This window comes from Stigmatopora argus, chromosome 14 (assembly GCF_051989625.1).
Source record: "Stigmatopora argus isolate UIUO_Sarg chromosome 14, RoL_Sarg_1.0, whole genome shotgun sequence".
Taxonomy (NCBI): Eukaryota; Metazoa; Chordata; class Actinopteri; order Syngnathiformes; family Syngnathidae; genus Stigmatopora; species Stigmatopora argus.
Window position 1 is genome coordinate 17,047,336 of NC_135400.1, and position 16,226 is coordinate 17,063,561.

Here is a 16,226-nt window from a genome sequence, read left to right on the forward strand (position 1 = left end):
ACAAATAGTACATATTAAAAATACAATGATCTCTTTCTATGTTGTAGATCTCCACACTCTAAAAAACACAAATACAAACGTGTATCTTAGTAGTTTTATTGTCCTCCTATTACAAATCCAAAACTAATCTATAGGAGTTTCAATGCTTCCAGAGAGAGACGAACATGTAATTGCTTCCAAAGCGGGCTAAGAAAACAAAAGCTTCACATTGTGTGTTCCTAAAGAAATTGATCAAAAGATGGATTCCTACTGCTTCGACTCTAAAGTTTGTCTCCAGAACTCAACCTCTCCACCTTCATCGTCAACGAGGCGGCAGCGGGCTCGTCGACGAGCCATAAAAGCTCCCCATTGGTCGGCGAGACGCGGGCTGCCGGGAACGGCGGACCCTCTCGTCCTTCCAGTACCTCCTGCGGGGAAATGCTCAGCATTACACGATAACAACCAATTTTCGTATTAACATTCTGTACTTTTTTTTAATACACAACTAAATCACGGAATATGTTTTCTCTAACCTTCAAAACGGGCGCTTTGCTTCCCCCGGTGGACACGAAAGCGGCGCAGCGGGCAGCGTTCACCACCGGGAAGGTCATGGTCACGCGTTCGGGTGGCGGCTTGGGGGAGTCGCTGATGGGAGCCACAGTCTTCTGACACTCCTGGTCAGTCAAGAATATTTTTGGAACAACATCAAGACCACATAAGAGGACTATTAGCAAAAACCTTGTTTGCAAATCAAATATGAAGCACAAAATAAGCTACAGAACAAAAAATGATTGAATATTCATTCACTGATAGCCCTCCCAATCAAAAAGGATTGGACGCCGATAACCGTCAATGGACGCCAACGAGTTGCTACTCACTTCCAGAAGAGGATGTCCTGGAAAGAGTGAGCAGGTGTGTCCATCGGGGCCCATGCCCAGCAGCAGCAAATCAAACGTGGGAATGTCGTCATCGGGGAAAGCCTGGGTGAGTCAACAAGCCACGTTCTGTTTTGCTCACTAACTCTTTTGCTCACGGACAAAAACGGCAAACCTTTTTCAGTTTGTCAGCGTAATCCTCAGCGCATTCGTTGACTGGCAGCGAGAAGTCAATGGCTAAGATGGCCTCCTCTGGAATGTTGATCTTGGGAAATAAAATGCTCTACAAAAAAAAAACATGTTGATTTTGCACACATCTTAGACAGCGGTGTCCAAACTATCCCTGAATATGACCCGCACAAGAAGCTTAAATTCATCGTACAGTGCAATTTTAGCACTAGATGGAGCTATTCACGGCGCCTCTCCAATAGCTGAGGGGTCAAAACCAATATAGGAAAACTGTAGAATTTGAGTTATTTTACATAAATTGTCTTTTTTTCCCCTAAAAGGTTCGTTTCATTCGTGTAAACATACATAAGTATAATTGTGAATACCTGCCATTGATTTAAATCTCATTATACTTGTATAATGACAACAAAAGCATTCAATTCAATTCAATTTAAAGATTGCTGCTCGCTCTCCCAGTCAAAACAGATTGGACATCTATCCCTAACACTTAAAAATCCATTCTATAGCCCAATATTATAATAAAAATGGAAGGATTTCCTTGCATCCATTGCGGGTTTTTTTTAAGCGGCCTTTGGAGAGAAAGAGTTTGGACACCCCCGGTTTAAGCAAACACAGTGGTTACCTTGTAAAGGCCGTAGTTGCTGTCCGGGCTGTCGAATGGGACCACTCTCTCGTCACAGAAGCCCACCAGCCACTTGCTGCAGTCCAGGCCGGGGACGTCCGGGAGTTCTTTGCCGAGCATGGTCACCAGGCTCCCTCCGGAGAGGCCGAGGGTGAACCTGCCCCGGGAGGTGACGGCCCGCTCCGCCCGAGAAGCCACCAGGCGGGCCAACGCGGGTCCGAGCTCCGCTGAGGTGGGGAACACAACCACTCTCCTGCCGACCATGTTGTCTGTTTGAGGACAAGGCACATGTGATGCAATGGTTTGGATGAGGAAACATTGTTTGGCAACTTGTCAACATGAAGAAAGTTCAACGCAACGTCCCTAAATAACTCATCAAGACTAACATAATATCTAAGCAAATACGATTATTTCTATTAAAAAACACTCACATAAAACGATTAAACGACCATTTGTAATGTTAGAAAAGCGTTTACTCACCCAATGAACGCAAAGTGGACGGAGAGGATTTTAAGTCGGCAAATGCAAATCTCTTCCTTGAAGACGTAGCCAATCACCTTTGGTGTTTTGACCGCGGTGCATTGTGGTTGATGTGGTTTCCGAGGTAAAGTCAAAATGGACCTTGTTGTGTGTGACCTGACAGAAACGAAAGTGTTAGCATGTGACTTCACTCAGTTTCACTAAACCGTTAGCTTGGTTTTTCTAAAAAGCTAGAGTAATGGAAATGTCCAATTTTACGTCCGTGTTATGCAAAAAATATTCATGTTAAATGCCAATTCTACATGTTTCAGGTCAAACTAAGTCTATAAGACAGGGAGGAAAACGTACACAAGCTACAATATAAATTATACACCAGTAGAAAAAAATCAATTTAAGAACCTGGGAACAAAATACTGTTTCAAGTACGTATAAACCTTCGCGTGTATACTTTCCTCCGGCCGCTAGAGGCCAGCAGTACGGAAGTAGCGTCGTCTCTTCAACTTTACAAGGTGGAGAAATAAATCAAAGCAACTCGGCCTTTCTCCCATCTCTAAACCCTCCTAAAGTCTCGAATAATGACGGCCTTCTGCTTCCAAACGCAACTAGCGACCATCATGGACGCGTTGTCCAAAGCGGCCGTCACCGAAATTGGCAAACTAGTGGACATTGAGTCGAAAATGTTGAAAATCGAGATCACCCGCGGACGGAACGAAATCGCTTCACTCACCGAGAAGCTTCATCTGATGGAGACTTTGTTGCATTTGGCGCAGCGGGACCGGATTCAGGACCTCCGGGAAGGACAAGAAAGCGACGTACGGGAGCCCGAAAGGACGAGAGCTCCTTCCAAAAGGTAGGCCTCCTCACCTCGTCTGCTCCGGCTCTGTTTTTGGATCAACTAATCCGCCATTGTTTCGGTCCCAGTGACTGTGCGTGGGAGAACAGGAGCGTTTCACCCGAAACCAGTATTTTGGTCCAAAATGAGCCACATCGCCCAATCCAGGTTTGTGGGAACCTGTTGAAGAAAACTTTCATTATCTTTAGTTACTCACTGGCAACCTAAGTTCACGTGGTATGTGTCGTTGTCGGTAGAAAAAGAGGGAGATTGGATTGGATAACTTTATTCATCCCGTATTCGGGAAATATCATTGACAGTAGCAAGAAAATGCATAGTTATAAGATGGGATCATTAAGAATCACCAAATCATAAAGACAGAAAAGCAGCAAAAACACAAAACGAGCTAGGAGTTTCGGTAGCAAAATTGACGTTAAAACCGGTATTGCCAGTTACAGACGTCCAATTCATTGGAACTGGATTCAACTATGAACACAACTTGTAAACGGTGAACCACTTCTGTCTGTAGAGAGGTCAACAAATGAATGTTTACGATGATCTGTTATTAGTTCCGAAAGAGCTGCGACCCAACTCGGCGAACATTTTGCCTAGTGGTTTGATTGACAGCAGCCACAAAGCATAATAGTAATGGGGAAAAAAAATCAAGACTACTGCGTCAAATAACCATAACATTCCAACTGGTGCAGTTCAATGATGGTACCGTTTCTTCAATTAGACGCTCGAGATACCAACAGAACAGACGGAGCTTTTGGTGATAAAGGAGGAACCCGCAGAAGTGTACAACAAAGTACCCGAACAGGATCCCACAAACGGTGAGTTTTCTTTGACTAAACACCCCCGTATTGAAGCCAATGAACTAATTTAACACGTACAAGCCCTACTTCGTTATCCACAACAACACGCGCGAGTTAGATTCTGTCCTTCACGCCAACAGACGCAAAGAAGAGTCCAGTCGTCCCAGAGGAGAGTAACCTCCACGACGCAGGCCTCGACCGCTTCGTGAGCGCGAACGAACCCGAGAGTACGGAACCGCGGGTGGACCAGCAAGCTGCCAAGATCGCCCTCCCCAGCGCCGTCCCGCCCAACCGTCACCGTAACGGCAAGGTGCACTACGCCAACGCCAAAAGGTTCGGCTGCCCGCAGTGCGGCAAGAGTTTCCGCTGCTACAGCCAGCTGGAAATCCACCAGAGGAGTCACACGGGAGAGAAACCTTACCGCTGTACTCTGTGCGGGAAGCGGTACGCGCAGAAGGGCCACCTGTACACGCACCAGCGCACGCACACCGGGGAGAAACCGTACCGCTGCCCCGTTTGCGGCAAGGGCTTTATCCAGAAGTGCACCATGGACATGCACAAGCGCACGCACACGGGGGAGAAGCCTTACGTGTGCGTGCAGTGCGGAAAGGGCTTCACTAAAAACTGCAATCTGAAAAAACACCTGTTGGTACACCTGGAGAGCGGTCTGCAAGCCTACGACGGTAACGCGACGATGAGCAAAATCTATCTCAATGAAACGTCGGTGAACGCTGTGGTCAGTCGAACATAACTTTCAGGTTTAAAAACTAATGTTACGTTTGTTAATTTTATTATGTCATTTGTGGTGAGTTTACGTCAGAGTCTATTGCTAATGCTACACTGAAATAAGGTTAGTGTCAAGTTATGAATTTCAGGTTTAATGTAAAGGAACTTTGAAAATGTAACAAATTTAAATACATCTAATGCTGGTTTCTATTTTTTGATTATTATGAGTTCTTCCAATGCAGTTGAAATGCATTAACGTGAAGTACAACTGAAGCTATCAGTTTCTCCAGTCAAAAGTCTAGCCATCTACTAATAGTCCATTTTATTATTACTAAAATGAATACACCGTTGTTGTAAATATTTTACGAATAAAACAAAAAGGTACCTGACTGCGATGTGTTTCAATCTTCACATTCAGACATAAAATATAAAGCTAAATAACAGAGAAGCCTCGTATAATAACATAGAATAATATGGTATACGTACAACTAACATTATTAATGTGTCAAATTTCACCTGTGTCGCGTGCTGCGTTCAGGGCCAACTCGGAAAGGGCGACGTCCACTTCCCACAGTGCACTGCGAGCCGCAGCTAGCAGGTAGCAGCTAGCCGTCGTCGATCCAACACCGTCCGCACCGTTCGCGTATCTGCTTTGCACAAATACATGCCTGACGAGGCGAGGTGGAAGCGTCGAAGCACTTGCGTCCATTCCGCGTCGAGATGATGTGCGACACCACCAACAGGAGCTTCCGAATGCAGCTGGCGGCCATTCTGGAGAAGCTGACCAAGACGGCCCTGGTGGAGATCGGGAACCTGGCGGACGAGTGCTCCTCGGTCCTGCTGGGCGAGATCTCCCTGCACAAGAGCGAAAACGAGGCCTTGAAAAAGAGGTGTTACTCCCTGGAGGTGCAGCTCAGGGCCGCCCGGGAGGCGCACTACTACCCGGGACACGTCCACAGCGTCGGCCGGAGGCACCCCGAAGGTCAAGATGCCCAGAAAGCCGGTGGGTCGCCCTCTCTAGGAAAAAAATCCACCTCCCGGCCTGTGAAAATGTCACCATTTGACCCAGATGCTCTGTTTACAATCGAGAATTGACATATTTTCGATCATTTGACCCAGATGCTCTGTTTACAATCAATAATTGACATATTTTCGATGATCACGATGTTGAAGCGTTTGGATGCTATATTTAATCACATTAATTGCGTAACGAATTAATATTTTTCTTTTCTTTTCGTTTAAGATTGTTAGTGACTAATTGAACCAAACAGTAGATAGACTTAATTCTAAATAAACGCATTTGATTACATTTCAATACGAGACCAAAATATATATGTATGTATATAAATTCTGGGCCAAACCATAAAAGACTTTAGCTAAATTGCCATTTTAGACATTTAAAGCTATGTTCAAATGGTTACTGAAAGCAAAAAAAAACCCTGATGCATGTTTCTTCTGAAGTAATTTTTAAAATAATATTACCGTATTTAATTCATAGAAATGTCCAATTAATTTAAACAAGGAAGACCTGAAGCACATGCGATATTGTCTTCTTGCAGAACATCACCAGCATCAACATCAGCAGGCGTCGGCGCTCGCCATCGACGGCGTTTTCGGGAAGGATTGGTGCATGGACCTGTGGAGGGAAGACAAAAGAACGTCGGCGCAAAGGAAAGCGGCGCCAGAGCCCCTGGCCATGTCCACCATGGCGACACAGGTCGGTCCCAACTTTCCACCCCGAACCGACAACTTCCCTGCGCTCACCGGCTGAAATGTTGCCAGGTCCTGGACATCATGGACGCGGAACCCGAGCTCATCTTCGTCAAGGAGGAAGCTTACGAGGAGCATCCGCTGAGCCACAGGATGAGGATGACGGAAAACGGGAAAGGTAAACGCTCCCACGGCGTCGACTCGATTCCAAGATGGTAACTGCCAATATTTGACGTGCGCCAGGGGACGTCGGGCCGCCGGACGCCCACCTCCCCGGCCCCGTGGACGACCTCCAGCTCCAATCGGGGGACCTGAGCGGCTTCCCCTTGATGTCGGACGGCCACTCGCATCGCGGGCAACCCAACATCATGGACAAGCTGATCGACGACGCCACCCTGAGCACGCTGCTGGACGCCGGGGGCATGTCCGCCGGCGTGGGCGGCGACTACGCCGACTTCGGCAGTCTCCTCCAGGGCGTCGGCGTCGCCAGAGAGCCGTCGGCGGTCCCGGCCAAGAGCGTCCGTCCCGCCAAACACTTCCAGTGTCTCTTCTGCGGCAAAGTGTTCAATTACCTGAGCAGCTTGAAAGTGCACGTGAGACGGCACTCGGGCGAGAAACCCTTCAGCTGCACCGTGTGCGGCAAGCGCTTCGCCCAGAAGACCTACCTCAAGCTGCACCAGCGCGTGCACTCGGGGGAGAAACCCTACAGCTGCCCCAACTGCGGACGCAGCTTCTCGCAGAAAAGCTCCCTCAACATTCATTTCCGGACGCACACGGGCGAGAAGCCCTACAGCTGCGTGGAATGCGGCAAATGTTACGCGTACAAGTACGGCTTGAACCACCACCAGTGTTTTAACCACCCCAAGAGCATCTGAATCGGAGGGAGGGGGGGATTCTTGGAGCGTTCGTTTGGCCGAGTGTCCAAATGTGACAAAAATAATATCGCCTGAGAGGAAGATTTCAGTGCGGTGACATCTTGTGGATAGAAAGTGGAACTGGCCACAAGGTAGCAGTGGAATATTTATGATTTACAAGACGCATCTACGTACTAGCACTGTTCGAATGGGGTTAACATTTTTGAACAAATAATCCAAACAAGAGGCCCAAAATTTAAAATAGTGGATTGGATTCTGAGATAAATGAATCACATACACACACAAAAAAAACGTTTTTGTGCGAGCGAAAATCTCAAAATAGTTGACATCAATGTCGCGCTGATTAGACTTTGATGTCCAATCCCCGATCTGAAATAATTCATTTACGAAACAGGTTTTATCTTCATTAATGAAGCAAAAACCTCACGAAAATAGCCATAATAATCCATGACTAAATGTGGCCAATTAACTCTAAAGATGTGCTTTGTTACAAGAATTGTTTTATAAATTCAATTTATCAATTTTTTTTCTCTACATTTTAATACAGTTTAATGCTGGAACAGTTTGAATGCGAGCCAAATGTAAGCATTCATTAAAAAAAACAGCTAATATAACTGAATTACCCATTCACACCCATAAATCACCCAAGTAAGATAGTATCAAAATAGCCAACTACAATTATATGCTCTTATTAATGAACCCAAATATCCACAACTGATGTGTTTTATATTATTTGTCATTTTTTCCACATTACCAGAATTAAGTCATATATTTAATATTTAAAAAGGGATACAAGTTATCCTTTTCCTTCCAAAATATTTAATCCGTTACCAAACATGAAATGCAGTATTATGACAACAAAATGTAGGCACATGTCCTACATTTAAGATCTAAAAATAAAAAAAAATAAAAATACATCAAATATCTATCCATTATTGCCCTAATAATAATTTGTACTAAACCCGATTTTGAAGCAATTTTCTTATTGTGGATTCATTCAATTGCTCTTGGAATGCATGATAAAAAAATTCCACGTATAGAAGACATGGCGGTGGATAGTTTTTCGTTAGTGTGTGTTTTTTGGCACTTTGTGTAATTACCTCATTGAAACGCTGACCTCATTAGCATCGCATGCTATGCATCGTTTGAAATACCTCCTTCAAGGCCAGAATCGACACTTTTGCCTGGAAAAAGACAGAAAAATATCTTTGTGCCGCTGTTTGCGCACAGTGACACCTTCAACTACCTCATTACGGCAATAAATGTAGTTTTCTTCTCTTTCGAAACTCATTCCCTGCCATTGACGGTGATATACGTCCAATCCGGCTTGACTGGAAGGCCTGGCAGCAGTCAATGAAAAGTATTATTCCAGTTGACTGAGACGAACCTGTAAAAAAAGAAAAAAAATAAGGTCAAGGAACTTGTTTTAAAAGCACAAATGCCTTTGTGCAAATGGAAATAGTTTGTTTGGACGCTTTATTTAGAAAATTCCTGTGTACTTATTTTGCTTGATGTGTTTGCCGATTAAAGTGAACGTCTTGCATGCCCTAAAAAAAAGCCCTTAAGGTTCACCCCATGTTTAAAAAAATGGCCAAATGTTCACTGGCATTCAATGCAAAGTGCTTTCTTTATTTAGGAAACAAAGCACACGGGGTCTGTACTTTTGTGGGATGTTTATTTAATAAACCTCTTAACTCTCAAGTGGAGACGGACGACTATTGTGAAGGTTAAATCGGACGGGCACAATTTTTAACTCTGAAAAAAAAAACACGGAAAAACTTCAAATGCCATTTCACAGCAAACTGAACTCGCTATTTATCGCCCCGTTAGTAGAATTAACTCTGGTATCATATCAGGCTAGATGTCTTCAGGTGACTGGCGGCCATCTTGTCCCAGAGAACTATTGAGCCTTCACGGGCCTGTCATTTTTAACTATATTTGACGTATATGAAAATGCAAGATGACTGAAAATGTTTCCTGAGGAAAATAGGTTTAAAAAAAAAATGTCATGTATCATCCAAGTGGTTAGCTCGTCTGCCTCACAGTTATAAGATCAGGGGTTCAATCCCAATGGAGTTAGCATATTTCCCCATTCCTGCGTGGGTTTTTCCGGGTACACCAGCTTGCTCCCGCTTCTCAATTCTGCAATTGGCTGGCAACCAGTTTTGGGCGTAAATAGCCGCCACGGCCCTGTGGCAAAATGGCCGACAAGCGACGCCGCCTAGCCTTACGTCGTCGACTTGAGAACCCTGGAACGGAACCCCCTTACTTGTGAATTCGCCCCTAAATGGCGCTCTTCTTGTGTTTCAACAAATGTCGCAGCAGTTGCGACTTGTTGTCAAATGTGGTCCCGCATTCGCCGCAACCCACGTGCTTCCGGACCAGGTGAGTCCTCATGCTGCCCTTCTGCGTGAATCTCTGGCCGCAGAAACGGCACACGAAGGGCTTCTCCCCCGTGTGGACCACCATGTGGGTCTGCAGCGCCCAGAGGGTGGCCCAGGTCTTCCCGCACAGGTGGCACTTGCCGGGGTCGTCGTCGCACCTGTGCCGCTTGAGCTCCGCCTTGGCGGCGAACTGCTCCTTGCAGGCGTCGCACCAGTACGGCAGGTGGGCTCTTTGGTGGGTCACCAGAGTGCCGGGGTTGTGGAACACGATGTCGCAGCGCGAACAAGCGTATTTCTGTCCGGCGGCGCTGGAATCGGCCCGGGACGTCGGATCGTCGTGGTTCCCCACGCCGTCCGGGTCGGGGTCGTCTACGAGGCCGTCGGGCGACGGCGCGGTCCCGTTGACGTGATTGAAAGCCCCTTTTCTGTGGCCGTCGGTGGAGACGTCCATCGGCCACGCGGGCGTCGGTTCCGGTTCCTCCGAGAAGAGTCGACCGTCACCTGTTGGAAGGAAAAACGGGGAGAGCGTTCCAGTCTCTGCAAAGCTAATTTCAAAACAGTAAAAATCGATGAACCTTATAGGCGATTCTCCAAGGATGGTAAAGTAGCACCAGTCCCACGCGGGCTCCCTCTCGTGGTGTACCAAAGAATGACAACTGAATTTTCAACCCTACCTTTTCTAAATCCAAAACTGTGCATTTATCAAGTAAAATTCAATTCTATTCAGCGGGAGGTTAAAAAGGATTCATATTTGACCATTATATACAAATGATTTGATGAATCTTGTCTTTTTCTCTAATATTACTGTTACCTCACTATTTTGCACTTTTACGATTCACACTGCAAAGAGTTCCTTGATTTTTTAAAATACTATTTTACATTGACAATAAGACATTTAACCTCTGATAGAGAAGGTCAAAAATTTTAGCCATTTAAAAATACTCAAATATTAGCTACTGTAATTATAAACAAATATATATTTCTACATGACTAATCACGGCTTCATTTTTATATATTTTTCACAATTATAAATCATTAAAAAAATGGATTTAACTGCTAATATCGTTCGGCGACTCAACTTACTTTCTTGACTGAGCGTTTTGTGAGCCAAATTGGCATCTGTTCCTTCCAGATAATCTTCCTCTTTAACCTGAATCCCATCCGCGTGTTCTGATTCGTGCGCCCTCAAAAAGGCCTGCAGAACGGAAAATAACCAAATCATTTTTTGACAGTTTCAGTTTGCATGCTTTATTTTTCCAGTAGTGTAAATAGAAATTCATATAGTTCAAAATCTACAGGTTTTGTATGACTTACCCAAATCCACCTATTGATAGATAGCATTGAAAGATGTCAAATAAATTTCAAGTCCGAATGCTAGCATTGAGTGATCAATTCACTGCCATTGACCAAGACAGACGTCCAATTCAGTCCGATAGGGGGCTGGCAACGATACCTCCATCACTCCCAGTTAAAATGGAATTGGGCGTTTACCATTGTCCTACATAAATCTCGTCTTTTTTTAAACCTGATTTAGATTATGTGATCACACAATGGACCTCCCTTGTCAAGTGTGTAAACTGAATGGTTTTCGGCCATTTTCACCTTACCCGGGAGACCTCGTGGTTGTGGCAATTTGCAGGACTGATATCCTTTATGTAGAGTTTCCTTCCATCGGGCGTGACTCGCACTTTGATGGTGAATGGGCAATGTTTTAAGTCAGAGCTAAAAAAATAAATAAGATAATTTCAGGCCATTTTCATACAGCACGTTATGCAAGATGGCGCTATTTAGAGCCAACGGTGCTCCAAACCCACCCTTTGCTCACATGAGCGCACGCAAAGTCCACCTCGGCGAACACCAAATTGTCGTTGAATGATTTTTTCCTGGCATTCTCCACCGTCCCGGAGCTGCGCTTGTAAAGCTCCACGAAATTGGAGAGCTGCCAGTTTTCTATGGCCTCCTTAAATGACTCCAAACTATAAAACTCGGCGCCCTTCTCCAATTCCGGCGTGCTGCTTGAGGTGAAAGCGTGGAGATGCCCGGGTGCACCCATATCCTGCCAAAATAGGAAACATGACATTAAAAGTTGAACAAGCCTGGACCTACAGAGCATCAAAGACGACGGTTGTTCCAAACGCACCTCGTCAAGCGACTGGTCATCCATTCTGTCACTAGTATGGCATCTGTCGTTCCACAGATTAAGGCACCAGTCCTTTCCAAAGACTCCCTCAATGACTGGAGACTTGGATTCTGGGTAGACACAAAATGGAGTCACTTGTTTTTTTTGTTTCTTGTTCAATGTAAAAAAAAAAAATCGGTCGGACCCTTACAGTCAATAGCAGCTAGCTAGTTTTCATTCTGTTTTTAACGAGCAAATTGGAAAGAATTTCAAATTGGCCTTCGGTAACTTGGACTAGTAGGAGAAAAAGTTGTATGTTTTGTAAACAAACGAGTACATACCATGGTCGTCACCCGTCTGAATGGCGACGGTTCGGCGGCTCCGAGGCACGTCGTTCCTGGCCGCCGTCAACTCGCACTCGAGCGTGTCGACCTTCTCCTTTAACGCCGAATTGAGCGTTTGGAGCCGCGTGAGCTCCAAACGCAGCTCCACCGTGTCTTCGTCCATCGCATTGCAAAGCTCCGCCATGGCGGACTTGGCCAACGTTTCCAGAATGGAGGAAAGCTTCGAGTGAAGAGAAATTTGCCTTGCCATGGCTTATGGAAGCGCGTGTGATACTAACAAGTCCTCGCGCGATGAAAAAAATGGCTTTAGGGACGCAAAATAAGTGTTTTCGAGTAAAAAACTGACAAACAAACAAAAAGAGAGGGGAGATGGAAGCGCTTCCGCTAAAATCAAGTGGAACCAATCGGGTTAGAGGGGACGTGACGTAAATGAGAAAGGGCCGTTTCTTCTTCGGTGCTATTTTTGGGCAGTTGGGTGATAGTTGAGCGCATAGATGTAATTTTAGATGTCTAACGGCTGGCAGGTGTTTTTAAATACAGACTGCTTTTAAATCGTGAAATTTTACAAACAGTTCGGTTTATAACAAACTGTCTCACGTGGTCAGAGGAAAATCACAATTTGAAAAAGTATTGCTATTTCGGAGTAAAATCTAATTAAAATTTAAAATGCAAACAATTGAGTTGTTTTTGGGAGCTTTTGTTCGTGGAAGCATTTAACATATCTGTAAATATTAATTACCAGTGGTAATCATTTTTTAATATTTACAAATTACCACTGAGGTTAGTGTAGTAACGATGTACTTTAAACCCAAGTTAGCGGGCCAGTTACAATTGTGAAAAACAGTTTGTTTTTCACAGCTACAAAAAAAGCAAAATTATTTCGATATGGTTACTGGATAGTGTAGCCCCGGCGCAGAACGGCCGACCAATGACGACGACTGTCCCCATTAGCTCACAAGCGCATCACACATCTAACTTTATAATAATGATACCTATAAGGCCGGCTAACCATCAGGTGCATTGGAACGCGAGTTATACATGGTAAAAACAAGAATATTCATATCTTTACACCTACGCGTCTGATTGAAACTTTCTTCACTTCAATAAACAGGCACGTAAAAGTTATATTTTTGTTTACTCACGGGTTTCGTTTCCGCCGGAAGCAAGTGGTCAGCTGCCTCGCATTTACTCGCCGCTTCCTGGTCCTCTTGACGGCTGCTTTTCCGCGACAATTTCTCCTCCATGCGGCGTTAAACCATCGTTTTCCCTCCCAAGGATCAACGGGAATAACCATTTCCAAAGATCCGTGCTGGAAGCACCGCCGCCGCCATGAACCCGGAGAAGGACTTTTCGCCGCTGACGCCCAACATCGTCCGGGCTCTGAATGACAAACTGTACGAGAAGCGCAAAGTGGCGGCCCTGGAAATCGAGAAGCTGGTGCGCGAGTTCGTGGCTCAGAACAACTCCACTCAAATCCGGCACGTCATCCAGATCCTGGCCTCGGAGTTCGCGCTGTCCCAGCACCCCCACAGCCGCAAGGGAGGGTTGATCGGGCTGGCCGCCTGCTCCATCGCCCTGGGCAAGGACTCGGGTCTGTACCTGAAGGAGCTGATCGAGCCGGTCCTGACCTGTTTCAACGACTCGGACAGCCGCCTGCGCTACTACGCCTGCGAGGCACTCTACAACATCGTCAAGGTGGCCCGGGGAGCCGTGCTGCCGCATTTCAACCTGCTTTTCGACGGGCTGAGCAAGCTGGCGGCGGACCCGGACCCCAACGTCAAGAGCGGCTCGGAGCTCCTGGACCGCCTCCTGAAGGACATCGTGTCGGAGAGCAACAAGTTCGACCTGGTGGCCTTCGTCCCGCTCCTGCGCGAGCGCATCTACTCCAACAACCAGTACGCCCGGCAGTTCATCATCTCCTGGATCCACGTGCTGGAGTCGGTCCCCGACATCCACCTGCTGGACTACCTGCCCGAGATCCTGGACGGCCTCTTCCAGATCCTGGGGGACAACAGCAAGGAGATCCGGCGCATGTGCGAGGTGGTGCTGGGCGAGTTCCTGAAGGAGATCAAGAAGAGCCCGTCCAGCGTCAAGTTCGCCGAGATGGCCAACATCCTGGTCATCCACTGCCAGGTGGCGGACGAGAGCAAGGTGACCAACGACCTCATCCAGCTGACCGCCATGACGTGGATGCGGGAGTTCATCCAGCTGGCCGGCCGCGCCGTCCTGCCGTACTCGTCGGGGATCCTCACCGCCGTGCTGCCGTGCCTCTCCTACGACGAGCGCAAGAAGAACACGAAGGAGGCGGCCAGCGCGTGTAACTCCAGTTTGATGAAGCTGGTCACTCCCGAGGACGACGACGACGGCGGCGGCGAAGGCGACGGCCAGCAGGAGGAGGAGACGAGCGGCAGCGCCGAGTCGCCGTCCGAAGACGACAGGGGCGACGGGCCCGACTCCTCGCGGGAAGCGCCGGGCTTCAGCAACATCAGCTTCTTCGCCCCGGCCGGCGCCGACAGGACTCCGGTGGCCCTGGACCTGGACGGCATCGTGCAGGTTCTGGACCGCCACCTCCGCGACGGCTCCACGGGCATGATGACGCGCATCGCCGTGCTGAAGTGGCTGTACCACCTCTACATCAAGACGCCGCGCAAGATGTTCCGCCACACCGACGGCCTCTTCCCCATGCTGCTCAAGACCCTCTCGGACGAGTCGGACGAGGTGATCCTCAAAGACCTGGAGGTGCTGGCCGAGATCGCGTCCTCGCCCGCCGGGCAGACGGAAGGCCCGGATGGGCCGGACGCCGGGCCAGACCCCCGGCCGGCACCCGCTGGGGGCGGCCAATCCTCTTCCCCGTCCACCCCGAGCATGAACTCGTACTTCTACAAGTTCATGATCAACCTCCTGAAACGCTTCAGCGTCGAGCGTAAGCTCCTGGAGAGCCGAGGAGCCTTCATCATCCGCCAGCTGTGCCTGCTCCTCCACGCCGAGAACATCTTCCACTCCATGGCCGACATCCTCCTGAAGGAAGAGGACCTGAAGTTCGCCTCCACCATGGTGCAGACCCTCAACACCATCCTGCTGACCTCGGCCGAGCTCTTCCAGCTACGCAACCAGCTGAAAGACCTGCGCACGGGCGAGAGCCGGGCGCTCTTCTGCTGCCTCTACCGCTCGTGGTGCCACAACCCGGTGGCCACCGTCTCGCTCTGCTTCCTGGCGCAGAACTACAGGCACGCCTACGACCTCATCCAGAAGTTCGGCGGGCTGGAGGTGACGGTGGACTTCCTGATGGAGGTGGACAAGCTGGTGCAGCTGGTGGAGAGCCCCATCTTCACCTACCTTCGGCTGCAGCTGCTGGACGTGGAGAGCAACCCTTACCTGATCAAGGCGCTGTACGGGTTGCTCATGCTCCTCCCGCAGAGCCAGGCCTTCCAGCTCCTGTCCAACCGCCTCCGCTGCGTTCCCAACCCGGAACTCATGCGGGCGGCCCACGGCGCGGAAAGCCGACGCCCCCCGGACGCTCACGTTGACTACACCGACCTGCTGCGCCATTTCGACCGCGTGCAGGGGAAGCACCTGGAGGTGCGGCACCGGCGCGCCGCCGAGCTGCCCGACAGGAAGCTGGTGTGAGGAGGCGGTTAAGGGGTCAACCGGAATGTTTCCCGTACCCGCGTTTTTCCCACCCTCAGACATCCGGCTGAAGTTGAAACGGGTTGGACGTCTATCGTCTTCAATGGCGGTCGATGAGCTGACGGAGGCAGGGGTGTCCAAACTTGTTTGTCCGTGGGCCACTTAAAAAATAATTAAAAATCAAGGACACGAGGGCCAACTTGAAATGTGTTAATTTAACAATTGGAATCGGGCAATAATAATATTGACAATAATAGCATTCCTCGTTGAAGTGGATTTGATGTGAAAAAAATTGTAGTTTTCTACATTGGTTTCAACATTTAGCGTTAAAGCTAAAAAAGTGCCATGTAGGCTGAACTCAAGCTTCTTGTGTGGGCCGTATTCAATTATGTTTTCATTTGCTGTGGCCCAATAAAAAACTGGGCTAAGACTGGAGCTGGCCCGCGGGCCGTAGTTTGGACACCACTGATTTGAGGTGAACTGCATGGGCGGGTCCAGAAAAAATATATTTATGGGGTAGCAAATTTTACATGTTCTCAATTTTTTGGGACAATTTTACAATAGTCTGCAATAATTCCAATTAAGGGCCTTCGATTGGTTTGTTGCAAAAAAAAGCACTGTAAAATACAAATCAGTTTTGGGCTAACTT

General features: G+C 47.7%; 4 protein-coding genes across 7 annotated transcripts; 2 read left to right on the plus strand and 2 right to left on the minus strand.

Annotated features, from left to right (window-relative positions):
* Window positions 1-80: 80 nt before the first annotated feature.
* Window positions 81-5,374, minus strand: pgls (6-phosphogluconolactonase). 3 transcript variants are annotated; one of them, XM_077618123.1, is made up of 8 exons: window positions 5,035-5,374; window positions 2,873-3,157; window positions 2,146-2,301; window positions 1,666-1,934; window positions 1,030-1,137; window positions 858-959; window positions 513-653; window positions 81-407 (listed from the first exon to the last, which is right to left on the minus strand). In XM_077618123.1, exons 4-8 carry the CDS (start codon window positions 1,927-1,929, stop codon window positions 261-263), a joined length of 762 nt encoding a protein of 253 aa, XP_077474249.1. In that variant the 5' UTR covers window positions 1,930-1,934; window positions 2,146-2,301; window positions 2,873-3,157; window positions 5,035-5,374; the 3' UTR covers window positions 81-260. The 3 variants fall into 3 exon arrangements, with proteins under 3 accessions (XP_077474249.1, XP_077474250.1, XP_077474251.1); XM_077618124.1 differs by lacking the exon at window positions 5,035-5,374 and having other exon boundaries at window positions 2,873-3,162; XM_077618125.1 differs by lacking the exons at window positions 2,146-2,301; window positions 2,873-3,157; window positions 5,035-5,374 and adding an exon at window positions 2,097-2,121.
* On the plus strand, window positions 2,618-8,804 carry LOC144088331 (uncharacterized). Its single transcript, XM_077618670.1, has 8 exons — window positions 2,618-2,995; window positions 3,067-3,145; window positions 3,714-3,810; window positions 3,933-4,528; window positions 5,191-5,521; window positions 6,078-6,235; window positions 6,301-6,406; window positions 6,472-8,804. The coding sequence occupies exons 1-8, from the start codon at window positions 2,721-2,723 to the stop codon at window positions 7,101-7,103; spliced, it is 2,274 nt and encodes a 757-aa protein (XP_077474796.1). The 5' UTR covers window positions 2,618-2,720; the 3' UTR covers window positions 7,104-8,804.
* LOC144087970 (uncharacterized) lies at window positions 8,760-12,408 on the minus strand. The gene is made up of 6 exons (XM_077618122.1): window positions 11,948-12,408; window positions 11,628-11,737; window positions 11,302-11,543; window positions 11,095-11,209; window positions 10,571-10,682; window positions 8,760-9,988 (listed from the first exon to the last, which is right to left on the minus strand). The coding sequence occupies exons 1-6, from the start codon at window positions 12,198-12,200 to the stop codon at window positions 9,387-9,389; spliced, it is 1,434 nt and encodes a 477-aa protein (XP_077474248.1). The 5' UTR covers window positions 12,201-12,408; the 3' UTR covers window positions 8,760-9,386.
* A 540-nt stretch (window positions 12,409-12,948) lies between these two features.
* On the plus strand, window positions 12,949-15,892 carry vac14 (vac14 homolog (S. cerevisiae)). Of its 2 annotated transcripts, none has more exons than XM_077618120.1 (2): window positions 12,949-12,991; window positions 13,226-15,892. In XM_077618120.1, the coding sequence occupies exon 2, from the start codon at window positions 13,280-13,282 to the stop codon at window positions 15,575-15,577; it is 2,298 nt and encodes a 765-aa protein (XP_077474246.1). In that variant the 5' UTR covers window positions 12,949-12,991; window positions 13,226-13,279; the 3' UTR covers window positions 15,578-15,892. The 2 variants fall into 2 exon arrangements, with proteins under 2 accessions (XP_077474246.1, XP_077474245.1); XM_077618119.1 differs by having other exon boundaries at window positions 12,952-13,061.
* The last annotated feature ends 334 nt before the right edge of the window (window positions 15,893-16,226 follow it).

Excerpts from the sequence above, each read along its gene's own strand:
- LOC144088331 (XM_077618670.1), top strand. The coding sequence starts at position 2,721 with ATGACGGCCTTCTGCTTCCAAACGCAACTAGCGACCATCATGGACGCG. Across the intron at positions 4,529-5,190 it reads AAACGTCGGTGAACGCTGTG|CGAGGCGAGGTGGAAGCGTC; the intron begins GTCAGTCGAACA and ends ATACATGCCTGA. Across the intron at positions 5,522-6,077 it reads TCAAGATGCCCAGAAAGCCG|AACATCACCAGCATCAACAT; the intron begins GTGGGTCGCCCT and ends GTCTTCTTGCAG.
- vac14 (XM_077618120.1), top strand. The coding sequence starts at position 13,280 with ATGAACCCGGAGAAGGACTTTTCGCCGCTGACGCCCAACATCGTCCGG.
- pgls (XM_077618123.1), bottom strand. The coding sequence starts at position 1,929 with ATGGTCGGCAGGAGAGTGGTTGTGTTCCCCACCTCAGCGGAGCTCGGA. Across the intron at positions 1,138-1,665 it reads GCAACTACGGCCTTTACAAG|AGCATTTTATTTCCCAAGAT; the intron begins GTAACCACTGTG and ends TTTTTTTTGTAG. Across the intron at positions 408-512 it reads GCAAAGCGCCCGTTTTGAAG|GAGGTACTGGAAGGACGAGA; the intron begins GTTAGAGAAAAC and ends ATTTCCCCGCAG.
- LOC144087970 (XM_077618122.1), bottom strand. The coding sequence starts at position 12,200 with ATGGCAAGGCAAATTTCTCTTCACTCGAAGCTTTCCTCCATTCTGGAA. Across the intron at positions 11,738-11,947 it reads TCAGACGGGTGACGACCATG|AATCCAAGTCTCCAGTCATT; the intron begins GTATGTACTCGT and ends GTGTCTACCCAG. Across the intron at positions 11,210-11,301 it reads TGCGCTCATGTGAGCAAAGG|CTCTGACTTAAAACATTGCC; the intron begins GTGGGTTTGGAG and ends TTATTTTTTTAG.